This window comes from Lycium barbarum, chromosome 8 (genome assembly GCF_019175385.1).
Source record: "Lycium barbarum isolate Lr01 chromosome 8, ASM1917538v2, whole genome shotgun sequence".
NCBI classification, from domain to species: domain Eukaryota; kingdom Viridiplantae; phylum Streptophyta; class Magnoliopsida; order Solanales; family Solanaceae; genus Lycium; species Lycium barbarum.
This window is the reverse complement of record NC_083344.1, coordinates 87,901,688-87,914,508: the sequence shown is the minus strand read 5'-3', so window position 1 is coordinate 87,914,508 and position 12,821 is coordinate 87,901,688. Positions and strand designations below refer to the sequence as shown.

Here is a 12,821-nt window from a genome sequence, read left to right as displayed (position 1 = left end):
GTTCTTCAATGTCTCCTTTGTACTTAATTTTCTTCCGAATACATTGTTTATCAAATAATCAAAACTCCATTTATGCTCTTGTTGTTGTTGTTGTTAACATTATTGAGTCAACAGTTACTCAACAGAAGGATTTGGAGCAGTTAGTGGGTTTACTGTAAAGTTTGGTCAATAGATAAACGCACTGGCTATTTGGTCAATAGATAAACTCACTGGCTAGCTTAAATGAGACTTTTCCAAATAGCAAGTCAAACGTTTATCTATTGACCAAATAGGCAAAGACCAAAACCAAAAAAATGTTTTGATAACTTGGAAGGCTCTGGTTTCCCTTGGAATTTCATCGATCGAGGCATTTATAATACACAGTTGAAAATGAAGATGACAACTTTAAATAGACTAACTTCATATATTGTTCCAGTCAAATTTAATTACTTTCAGTCAAAATAAAAAGACAGAATTTCTAGCCTGGTAAGACTAGTTGTATCAAACACTTCATTATTATGATCCCTTTTTGTTATAACAAAATTCAGATCATTAAATCTTACAAACATACATAAACTCTTAAAGATCCAAATGTTCTACATCTCAAATTTTTAAATCACATTACAAATCACATTAGTACTAAATAACTAACCAGAAAATTAAAATACAAGCTAGGAAGGCCAAACGAAAACATATACAACAAACATTTATTTTCACAATAACTCACTGTTACAAGGAAATATAAGCCATTTGGACGGATAAAGTACCAACGATTATAACATAAAACTTCCATAAAACATTATTATATTAAGATCATAGTGATGTATTGTATGTGTATATATTAATCCTACATCTTCTGAATGTGTACTTTTTGGATTATTAATCCTCCTTTCCATTTTCCACTCCATACTTCATAGAGCCCAAAACAAAGCTTGTTGTCTTCAAATGTAGAATCATCTGTTGTAATGGTAAGATTTTTTGGTACGAGATATGATACATTATTGGGTTCAACATTGGCATCTTTTGTCAAATAAAGTTTCTTCCATATGCTTTTCTTTCCGGATTTCACCATAAAGTATAGGGGTAACTCATTAAAGCCAAATGCATCTGGTGTCAATTTCAACTCGAACTTAACATCATATTTTGTGCCTTTCTCTACTTTGTCACACCACCCTGTTACCTCTAGCCAACTTACTTGTACAAGTGTTGCTGGGTCGAATGTCCTGTTCATCAAATCCAACATTAGATCAAATGACGTAAGATCATATCATTCAATGTAGCCAGAGGGGAATCTAGGATTTCTAGAACATGAGCGAGCTACTAAAGAAAGTAGAAAACAATGTATTAAGTTGGAATTGATCCTTGTTTCTCTTGTAAATAACTTAATTTTTAACCAAGTGCACCATTAAGTCTTTTGTAGCATGGGTGCCAGCAATTATATTAGATCAATTCTAGAAAATATGTACATAAAATATCTAGTTTTGTGAAAAGACCATGAGTTCACGTGCACCAAAAATAGCACATAAATTCGCCCATGAATGTAGCATCTAGCAATTATCAAATTTCTTTTACGTATAATATATATCCAGGTCACCTTTTGTGCATATATATAGACTATTCCACCAGATACCTAGTATCTCCCACCAGCATAAGTACCGAGTGACTGACTTTATCTTCCAAAACCTAGACAGATAGATGAAAATAATAACCAAACTTTTTTTTTGTCTCTGCTTGGTTCGAACCCTAATCTCACACAGACCACCAGAGGCAGTGCGAGGATTCTGTACAAAGGGATTCGAAAAAAAATACTGGAATATTTTAATTGGGATTTAAACTTGTGACTTTAGAAAATCCCTTAATTACCACAACAGTACAATTTTAAAAGAGGATTCAACAGTTCATATATACCAATAAAAAATTTTAAAAAAACTATTTCTCTATTTATACAGTATTGTTGGCCAATTATGGATTCAATTAAACTCCTTTCCCTATAATTTATAAATTTCTAGATTTTTTTCCCAATTTATTTGAGGGAGTAATTTTTAGAAGCTGATTACTCAATCTCCAAAAAGTTTCACTCTTCAAATACAGTCAGACCTCTCTATAACGGCACCCGCATATAACAGCATCTCTATAACAACTAAAATTTTTCGGAACTAATTTTTTATGTTATATTTTACTTCTCTATAACAGCATTTCATCTAAAAAAGCAATAGCCAATTTTATAGCAGTACAGTCTTTGTAAAATTACCCCCCATATAACAACTATCTTCTTTTTTTGGTAATATAATAATTAGTCATCTTTATATAAATAGAATATCTATGATTACCAATAATAGGAGTGGATTTTGACCAAATATTTGATCATTTAATACACTATTTATGACAAAAAATATCATATGAATATATATATATATATATTTTTTCATCATTAAACGATTTTCCTTCGTTATACAAAATGTGATTAAACTTAGAATTTGACAATTAAAAATGAAAATTAGATTTTATGCATCTTTTTTGCCTATAACAGCGAAGTATTATTTAAATGTCAATGCTGTTATAGGTGTATAACAGCCATTCTTTATAACAGCTGAAAAATTTTGGACCCAGCCATGCTGTTACATAGAGGTTTGACTGTAGTTTAGTTACCACTTAAATCTACTCTGCTCATAAGAATATGCACAAAGTGAGAAATATTTATACTTACCCTTCGGGTAGTTTCCAGTATCGTGCATCCTTTCCCCAAATGATATTAAGGGCTGAAGGATAAATTTCGAACTGCAAGAATGGAAATTAAATAAATCATCAGATTACATTCATTTAGTTTTGACTAGACTAAGTTTTATATTCTTCAAGAAAGAAAAATACCAAGAAACGAAAGAGTAAAAAATCAAGAGAATAATGAAGATCAAACTAAATGTACCCCATTTTGTACTTTCTTAGGGCGATGATTTCCTTCAAAGTGTACGTTTGTATCCATGAAGAAGCTATGTAGGGCGTCTCAAATAATTATAAGAATTTGAAATATTTGATTTTATTGTATTCCTGAAACGACATATATATAGCCAGGCAACTAGGGTCGGCAAATTTATTTGCGAAACTTTATAAAGTGAAATTCCAGCTTTACTCCACACAAGGGAACAAAAAAGGAATATGAAATACCACCGAGGAATGCGATGGAATCAAGTAAAGAAGTAAGACATGTGAAAAGGAAAATTCTTCTTTTGCACTTGAATTGCAAGCTTCACTAACAATTGTCATATGGTTAATATTCTCACACGCTAAGTATCATATCTGTGCGTACCATTTGTTTAGAGAATGTCCTCAATGTTAGCGTCATTTTCATCACTTTTACAGACCATTACTTTGTTTAGGGTTAACCAATTAGCGATCGAGGATGGAAGTAAAAGGAATATTACAATTCTTATCAATTTGAAATTTGCCTTCAAAATTCACATGTATCGAGTAACAATATGAACACTCCATTGGCGTACGCGCGTAATGGATGTTACGCGTTGCTTCTAACACCTTGTTACATATCCTTTAATAATGTATCGTATTATATTATATTGTGTTGTATTGTATTGTATTATACAGTACTGTCTTGAAAGATATAAATTTTGGATAGAGTGTATCGTTTCCCGTCATTATATAATGTCAAAACATCACCAATTTGAAGGATATACTTACAAGAAAAGTAGGTACAGAGTAGAGCTATTATAAAAAGGTATGGTAAATGATAAATCGGATTATTAAATAATAAGCAAAGATAAGATAAGAAGAAGAAAAAAAAGTAACGATACGATCACACCAAATTGCTCGTTACATATATAAAATGGGTGTCTTTGTTGTTATGTAATCATGGATTTAACGATACATATGATACAATAAATTTAAGCAACAATCAAAACAAACATTGTATTTAAACAAATAGAGGTGCCTTTTTGTTTACATTTTTTTCCCAAAAATATACAAATATATTTTTAGGAAGTACTTCCTCCTTCCCCAAAAAGATTGTCTTCATTTGACTTGGCCCGGAGTTTATGAAATAAAGAAAGACTTTTGAAATGTAGTCCAAAACAAGTCTTAGATACTTGTATGGTCGTAAATCATCTCATAAAGTTAAACTATTGCTGAATATAAAAACGTGCCAAATTTTATGAGACAAACTAATAAAGGAAGTAAAACAATCTTTTTGGGACAGAAGGAGTAGCAATCTTTTTAGTCATACTAATGATACGAGCTTGAGCATTTATATATATAATATTCCCTCTGTTCACTTTTACTTGTCCACTTTGAATTTTTCACGATGTTTAAGAAATAATAAATAGAATACATAATTTACCAATGTATCCATATTAGTTGATGCATATTTTTACTGGACTTAAAAAATGATTTGAAGTAAGTAATTAATACTATGGGTAAAACATGAAAAAATAAATTGTCTTCCTTTGATATGTTAAAAGTGACAAGTAAAAGTGAATTTATTTTTATAATACTGGATAAGTAAAAGTGAAAGGAGGGAGTGAATTATCCTAGAACAACAACAACAACAACAACAAGCCCAGTATAATCCCACTATGTGGGGTCTGGGGAGGGTAGAGTGTACGCAGACCTAACCCCCACCTTGAAAGGTAGGGCGGCTGTTTCCGAAAGACCCTCGGCTCAAGAGAGGAGAGAAAGAAAGACAAGACAAGACAAAAGGTTAGATATGCTCAAGCGTATCGAAAACAATATGAAAGCAAGGAATAACAAAGCAAGAAAGTCATGGTAAAAGGAGAATTAACTGCTATAAATAACTATGAAAATGAAAACAATGAAGGTAAATAAGTCATTATAAACCAACAGATACTCGCAGAAATCAAGAAACAAGGAACTATACAACAACATAACTACTCTCAAGGGAGGATAAACGCGACTACCTACTATCCTTCTACCCTAATATGAGTTCTCCATACCCTCCTATCTAAGGTCATGTCCTCCGTAAGCAGGAAATGCGCCAAGTCCCGTCTAATTTTACAAAGTCATGTGAGTAAAGTTTCCAATAAACTAATAAGCATATATATGTAGATTCTAAAGGCCACCAGAAAAAGGAAATTAACCTCAAACAAGAGAGTTACAATCTTGAGCTATGTTTTCAAGAAAAGGATATTTAATTTTAGCGGTCCACTTGAGAACTCCAAACAACGGATATGGGATGAGATCAACATACAATTGGTGGACACAGAAGCATTTGTGGGTCTACCAATGCAAGTTGTAAACCTTATCTAACGCATAATTTGTAATGAAAAAAGTGTCAAACTACCAAAATCACCCTAGTTCTCATCCCCTACTTTTTTTCCCACCAAGTTGTCAAAATTCCTCTAGGTGTGTTTGGCACGGATGAAGATATTTTCGATGGAATTTTTTTTTTTTTTAAATAAGTGAGTTTCTTATTTATGTTTTGAAATTTGATTAGTAAGCAGAAATATTATCCAAAAAGTATTTTGATATAACTTAGCAAACACTATTTGGGAGATGAAAGGTAGGAGTGTGGGGGTAGGTATGTGGGCTATGGGGTGGGGGTTGGGTGAGGAGGTGGGTGTGTTGGAGGATGGGAGATGAGACAATTAATGTGGAACGCCACTTATTAAATTTGTTTTCCTGTTTACACTGGGAAGTTATTTTGTTTATTTTGAAACAACTTGTTCTCTTAGAGAAAATGTTTTCAAAATTTTTTGATCAACATGGAAAAATTAATAAACCTTTTCTAAAAAACATTTTCCTCGGAACCAAACACACACCTAGTGTCACTTTGTTTTCTAAGAATTTGATCAATGCCTTTAATGGCGAAAAAAATAGTCATATTCTTTTCATACTTTGAGGCATGTATGCTTGTAATTATGGTGGTAATTGAATATTCTCAAAAATATCGAAAATAGGAGGTTCGATGATGACCAATTCTAGGGACATCCAATTAGTCGATAGGATCATATACAGTATTAAACCTTAAATGTACTTTTATTTTAACTAATCTCTATGTTCGTGCTTTGCACGAATATATCTTGCGTTAAATACTATGAAATGCATACCTAAAATAACAAATTTTCAACTTATGTATTCTAGAATTATCAAATATTTCAATTTTATCCAATGCGGAATATTCTTCTTACTAAATATTATAATGTTGAAGGGCATAAAAGTCGATCAATATTTCACACATTTTTTTACCTATGTGAAATGCCATTACATGTGAAACAGAAAGGATAAAAAAAGCCTCTAACGTATTGAAATTTGATTAAAATTTCCCTTTTTTCACCTGTTGGCCTCCTATTCCCTTAACATTAGTTTTCAGGTTAAAAATACTCCTACTTCCACCTATTGAACCCCAAATGCCCTTTACGGTTAAAAATGTCCCTCAATTTAATGAAATTATCAGATGTCATACGTATGACGTTAATGTGGTACTGATTTATTGGCCCACATAGATATATGTTAGACCCAACCCATAAGTAACCCGGCCAATCTAAATTTTATTATGTTAATTTAGTAATATTATGTTATTAGTTAATTTGGAATTCAAAGTCCATGAAGAAAGAAAAATACCAAGAAATGATAGAGTAAAACAATCAAGAGAATAATGAAGATCAAACTAAACGTACCCCATTTTCTACTTTCTTAGAGCGATGATTTCCTTCAAAGTGTACGTTTGTATCCATGTAGAAGCTATGTAGGAAGTCTCAAATACTTCTAAGAATTTGAAATATTTGATCTTATTGTTTGCCCAAAACGGCATATATAGCCAGGCAACTAGAGTCGGCAAATTTATTTGAGAAACTTTTTAAAGTGAAATTCTAGCTTTACTCCAAGTAAGGGAACAGAAAAAGGAATATGGAATACCACCGAAGCATGGGTGTCAAGTGGGCCGGGCCGGGTCGGGTCATTTTAACGTGAGCCACAAGGGGCCGGGTCGGGGCCGGGCCGTAAGTTAAGGGGCTGGGTTGGGGGCCGGGCTTGGAGAGGGAAAGGGTGTCCGGCCCAACCCACCTCGGATAGGGGCTACACCTCGGGCTAACCGGGCCCGTTAATGGGCCGGGCCGGGTTTTAGTTAGTGGGCCGAGTTGGATTTTAATTATTTAAAAAAAAAATTCTAATACTAAAATTTATTAAGTTTGATACTTTAAAATCTAGTTGTTGTCAACTTTATTTTAACCATCAAGTTCCTTAAATCATACTTTGGCCGTATTTTCAATCTATAAATACCATTCATTCCTCTCCATATTATTTCACAATTCCCTACTCTCCTCTTTCTCTAAATTTCCTACTCATCTAAATGGGAACAATGCACATGAGTTTTGATACTAAACCAAAGTTCTTAATTTAATTATCTCATCTGATCCTAAGTCCTAATGTCATGTGCAGATTTTCACACCTCCATCATCGGCGGAGACATTTCAATACGCTAAAAAATATTTAATTATATTATATATAAAATATTTGAAACTAATAAGATTTTATTAATATTATATATATATATATATATATATATATATATATATATATATATATATATATATATATATATTATATATACTGTATAATAATTTATTATATACTGTATAATAGTTTATATTATTATATACCGTATAATAATATACCGAGCGCTAGTTTTTTTTCGGGCTCCTTCAGGCAGTGGAGGACGACCCTGAGCCTCAGTTCGAGACTGAGCAATATCATTAGCGGGACTAGTGGGTGTATTATTGTCATTATCATCATCGTCTACTTGTATCTCATCTTCTATACCGTACGTTTCTTGTAATTCTATATAATTCATATCATGTGCACCCACACCTATGTCGCCTATTTCACTAGGTGGTGCTTGCGGAACACGAGTATAATTTCTAGCGCTAGTACTACCCCTACCACTACCACTACCGGATTTTTTCTTACCGCTACTACTACAACCGGGAATTAAAGTACTAAATAAAAGTAAGAGATGGAACGAGAGGATTGTAGTAAAAAATGATGAAATGTATGAGGTATTTATAGGTGAAAATGGGTTAAACTGTAATTTTTTAAACTTAAAGGTCAAAAATAGTTTGAAGGGGTTGAGGGGTCCTTTTTTGGGCCAACGGTTGAATTGCCAATCTTTCCGTTGGCAACGGTCACTTGGCCACTTTGTTAATTCTTTGGGGCTCACCTGCCCATTATTAATTGAAAAAAAAAAAAACAAAGGAAGAGCTAACTAGTTTTCAAACGTTGGAAAAGGTCACTGCCCACTTTATTAATTCTGTGGGGCTCAGCTGACCAGTGACCACTAATTTTTTTTTAAAAAAAAAGGAGAGCTAATTAGTTTTCATTTAGTAGCAATTAAATATTAACGGATCCGAATCCTCTCCATTTTCATTGTCTCCATTTTCCCCAAGTTCTTACTTGAATAAGAGACACATTACATGAGTTAAAATTAATGGTTAAGTTTTAATTAACTAAAGTAAGATTCTAACTATGGTTTGAATAATTAATAAATATTTCATATATTTGCTTCCAAAATTTTAAGAATCCCACAATTATAGCTACAACTATTTTATTGGGATACAATGTTTTTAAAATACTTATTATTAGTAATAAATGTAGTACTTATCTTTTTTTTTATTTAAAATACTTGACACCCTTACACCGAAGAATGCGATGGAATCAAGTAAAGGAGTAAGACATATGAAAAGGAAAATTCTTGGATTAACACATATGAAAAGGAAAATTCTTCTTTTGCGCTTGAATTGCAAGTTTCACTAACAATTGCCATATAATTAATATTCTCACACGCTAATTATCGTATCTGTACGTACCATTTGCTTAGAGAATGTCCTCAATTAAAGCCCGTCAACCGGTCCGGTTTAACCGGTTCAAACCGGTAACCGGACCGGTAAAACCGGAACCGGAACTAACATTTATTTTCACAATAACTCACTGTTACAAGGAAATATAAGCCATTTGGACGGATAAAGTACCAACGATTATAATAGAAAGCTTTCATAAAGCATTAATATATTAAGATCATAGTGATGTATTATATGTGTATATATTAATCCTCCATGTTGATCTTCTGAATGAGTACTTTTTGAATTATTAATCCTCCTTTCCATTTTCCACTCCATACTTCATAGAGCCCAAAACAAAGCTTGTTGTCTTCAAATATAGATTTATCTGTTGTAATGGTAAGATTTTTTGGTACGAGATATGATCCATTATTGGGTTCAACATTGGCATCTTTTTTCAAATAAAGTTTCTTCCATATGCTTTTCTTTCCAGATTTGACCATAAAGTATATGGGTAACTCAAAGCCAATGCATCTGGTGTCAATTTTAACTCGAACGTAACATCATATCTTGTGTCCTTCTCTACTTTGTCACACCACCCTGTTACCTCTAGCCAACTTACGTGTACAAGTGTTGCTGGGTCGTGTTCCCTGTTCATCAAATCCAACATTAGATCAAATGATGTGAAATCATATCATTCAATGTAATCAGAGGGGAATGTAGGGTTTCTATAATATAGATGCGCTACTAAAGAAAGTATAAGAAAATGTATTAAGTTGGAATTCATCCATGTTTCTCTTGTAAATGACTTAACTTTTAACCAACTGCACATTAAGTCTTTTGTAGCATGGGTGCCAGCAGGTTATATTAGATCAATTTTAGAAAATATGTACATAAAATGTCTAGTTTTGCAGAAAGACCATGAGTTCACGTGCCCAAAAAATAGCACATAAATTCGCCCATGAATGTAGCATCTACCAATTATCAAGTTTGTTTTACAAATAATATATATCCAGGTCACCTTTTGTTCATATATATAATACTAGAATATTATTGTTGGGATTTAAACTTGTGACCTTAGAAAACCCCTTAATTACCACTAGAATATAATTTTAAAAGAGGACTCAATAGTTCATATATATCAATAAAAAATTTAAAAAATTACTTCTCTATTTACACTGTAGAATTTTTCGACCAATTATGGATTCAATTAAACTCCCTTCCCCATAAATTTATAAATTTCAGGAATCTTTTTTTTTTCCAAATTATTTGAGGGAGTAGTAACTTTAAAGGTTGAAGTACTCAGGCCTTATTTGTTTACATTAAGATTAAGACGTCTGAATCTGAATATTAAGATGTGCATTAAGATCTAGATGTCTGAATCTGAATGCACATCTGAATATTAAGATGTTGTCTCTAGATCTGAATACTGAACGATTAAGACTGTTTGTTTTCAATATCTGAATGTGCATATGGAATTAACCAATATGTCAATGAAATATTATAAAAATCTTATTTCAGCAAAATAAATTTATTTTTTGATAGAAAAAGTATTTTGAATATTTATATTTGATAAATAATTTGAACTATCTAAAATGCAAATAAAAGTTATTTCATATATCAATAATAAATTATGTAACAAGGTAACACTAAATTTTTTAAGAATTTGTGCTTATTATTAAAATGGTAAACCTTTCTCTATCAACTGAAAGTGATAGAGAGCTATTATGGCTGTATCCCACAACATATTTTCTAGTAAGAAACTTTATTAAAATAAGATAAAAGGGGTAAACTTTTCGATGCTTGACACAATTTCTGAACGTTCTCTGTTGTTTCTTGAAGCTTGTATTATGTATTAAGTTCCAATTTTGATTAGAGGGATGTAGTATTCAAGTTTTTTTTTTTTTTTTTTTTTTTTAATTCGTTGTTATTGTCTTGTAGAATCACTGTGATCTTTCAAAGATTGAGAAGTGGAGGTAGGGATTTTATTGAGAAGATGGATTCACTCATGTTTAATTTTTCTGGTGCAGATTAGAGCATGAACTGGGTAGATATACATGAGATTTCAAATAAAGTTTTTAAGAGACTCCAAAAAACTTCAAAAAAATGATTTTGCTATTACAGTTAATTAGTTAGTTTTTGCGCTTTCAAGGGTTCTTGGTAAACATCAATGCACCCAAGATTTTACGATATCAGAAATACTAGACTAAATTATGAAAACTTACCAGTTCAAGAGGTTAAAAATTGGTATCTGGTTGAGAAAGGATAGCTAGAGGCATGAGAAGAGAAGTCTTGGAAGATTTTTATTAAATATGAGTATTGTTTAAATGAGTCTGAATGGTGTTAAGACTCTGTTATAGATCTGATTCATTCAGACCTATTCAGACCTATTAAGAGGTTCATAAGGAAACAAAACAAATGAATTTAATGGGCTGAATCTGAATGACTAAGATTCAGACCTTAAAAACAAATGCACTTAATGGGTTGAATCTGAATGGTTAAGATTCAGACCTCCATTAAGTGCAAACAAATGATTTAATCTCGAAATAGTTTCACTCTTCAAATAGTTTAGTTGCCACTTAAATCTATTCTGCTCATAAGAATATGTAGAAAGTGAAAAATCGTTATACTTACCCTTCGGGTAGTTTCCAATATCGTGCATGCTTTCCCCAAATGATATTAAGTGCTGAGGGATAAATTTCGAACTGCAAGAATGGAAATTAAATAAATCAGAAGATTATATTAATTTAGTTTTGACTAGACTAAGTTTTATATTCTTCAAGAAAGAAAAATACCAAGAAACGAGAGAGTAAAAGAATCAAGAGAATAGTGAATATCAAACTAAACGTACCCCATTTTCTACTTCCTCAGAGCGATGGTTTCCTTCAAAGTGTACGTTTGTATCCATGTAGAAGTTATGTAGAACGTCTTAAAAACTTATAAAGATTTGAAATATTTGAGTTTATTGTTTGCCTGAAACGACATATATATAGCCAGGCAACTAGAGTTGAAAATTTTATTTGGGAAACTTTTTAAAGTGAAACACCAGCTTTACTCCACTTACAGGAACAAAAAAAGGAACATGGAATACAACCTAAGAATGCGGTGAAATCAAGTAAAGGAGTAAGACATATGAAAAGGAAAATTCTTCTTTTGCACTTGAATTGCAAGCTTCACTAACAATTGCCATATGGTTAATATTCTCACACGCTAAGTATCATATCTGTACGTACCATTTGCTTAGAGAATGTCCTCAATTTTAGCGTCATTTTCATCACTTTTACAGACCATTACTTTGTTTAGGGTTAACCAATTAGCGATCGAGGAGGGAAGTAAAAGGAATATTACAATTCTTATCAATCTTTAATTTGCCTTCAAAATTCACATGTGTCGAGTAAGAATATGAACACTCCATTGACGTACGCGGGTAATGGATGTTACGCGTTGCTCCTAACACCTTGTTACATATCGTTTACTAATGTATCGTATTATATTATGTTGTGTTGTATTGTATTGTATTGTACAGTATTGTTTTGATAGATATAACTTTTGGATAGATTGTATCGTTTCCTGTCATTATATAATGTCAAAACATCACCAATTTAAAAGATATACTTACAAGAAAAGTAGGTACGGAGTAGAGCTATTACAAAAATGTAGAGTAAATGATAAAATCAAATTATTGGATAATAAGCAAAGACAAAATAAGAAGAAAAAAATAAGGTAACGACGCGATCACACAAAATTGTTCGTTACATATATAAAATGGGCGTGTCGTTGTTACGTAAAGATGGATTTAACGATACATATGATATGATAAATTTTAAGTAACAATCAAAACAAACATTACATTTAAACAAATTGAGGTACCTTTTTGTTTACATTTTTTTCTCAAAAATAATTTTAGGAAGTACTTCCTCTGTCCCGAAAAGATTGTCTTCGTTTGACTTGACACAGAGTTTATTAAAAAGAAAGGAAGACTTTTGAAATGTGTGGTCCAAAACAAGCTTTAGATATTTGTGCGGCTATAAATCATCTCATAAAGTT

General features: G+C 31.9%; 1 protein-coding gene and 1 pseudogene across 3 annotated transcripts; both read right to left on the bottom strand.

Annotated features, from left to right (window-relative positions):
• Positions 1 to 672: 672 nt before the first annotated feature.
• Positions 673 to 6,692, bottom strand: LOC132606281 (protein PHLOEM PROTEIN 2-LIKE A9-like). 3 transcript variants are annotated; one of them, XM_060319716.1, is made up of 3 exons: positions 6,621 to 6,692; positions 2,687 to 2,757; positions 673 to 1,202 (listed from the first exon to the last, which is right to left on the bottom strand). In XM_060319716.1, exons 1-3 carry the CDS (start codon positions 6,675 to 6,677, stop codon positions 827 to 829), a joined length of 504 nt encoding a protein of 167 aa, XP_060175699.1. In that variant the 5' UTR covers positions 6,678 to 6,692; the 3' UTR covers positions 673 to 826. The 3 variants fall into 3 exon arrangements, with proteins under 3 accessions (XP_060175699.1, XP_060175698.1, XP_060175700.1); XM_060319715.1 differs by lacking the exon at positions 6,621 to 6,692 and adding an exon at positions 2,903 to 3,060; XM_060319717.1 differs by lacking the exon at positions 6,621 to 6,692 and adding an exon at positions 2,915 to 2,998.
• A 2,132-nt stretch (positions 6,693 to 8,824) lies between these two features.
• Positions 8,825 to 11,784, bottom strand: LOC132606280 (protein PHLOEM PROTEIN 2-LIKE A9-like; annotated as a pseudogene).
• Positions 11,785 to 12,821: the final 1,037 nt, after the last annotated feature.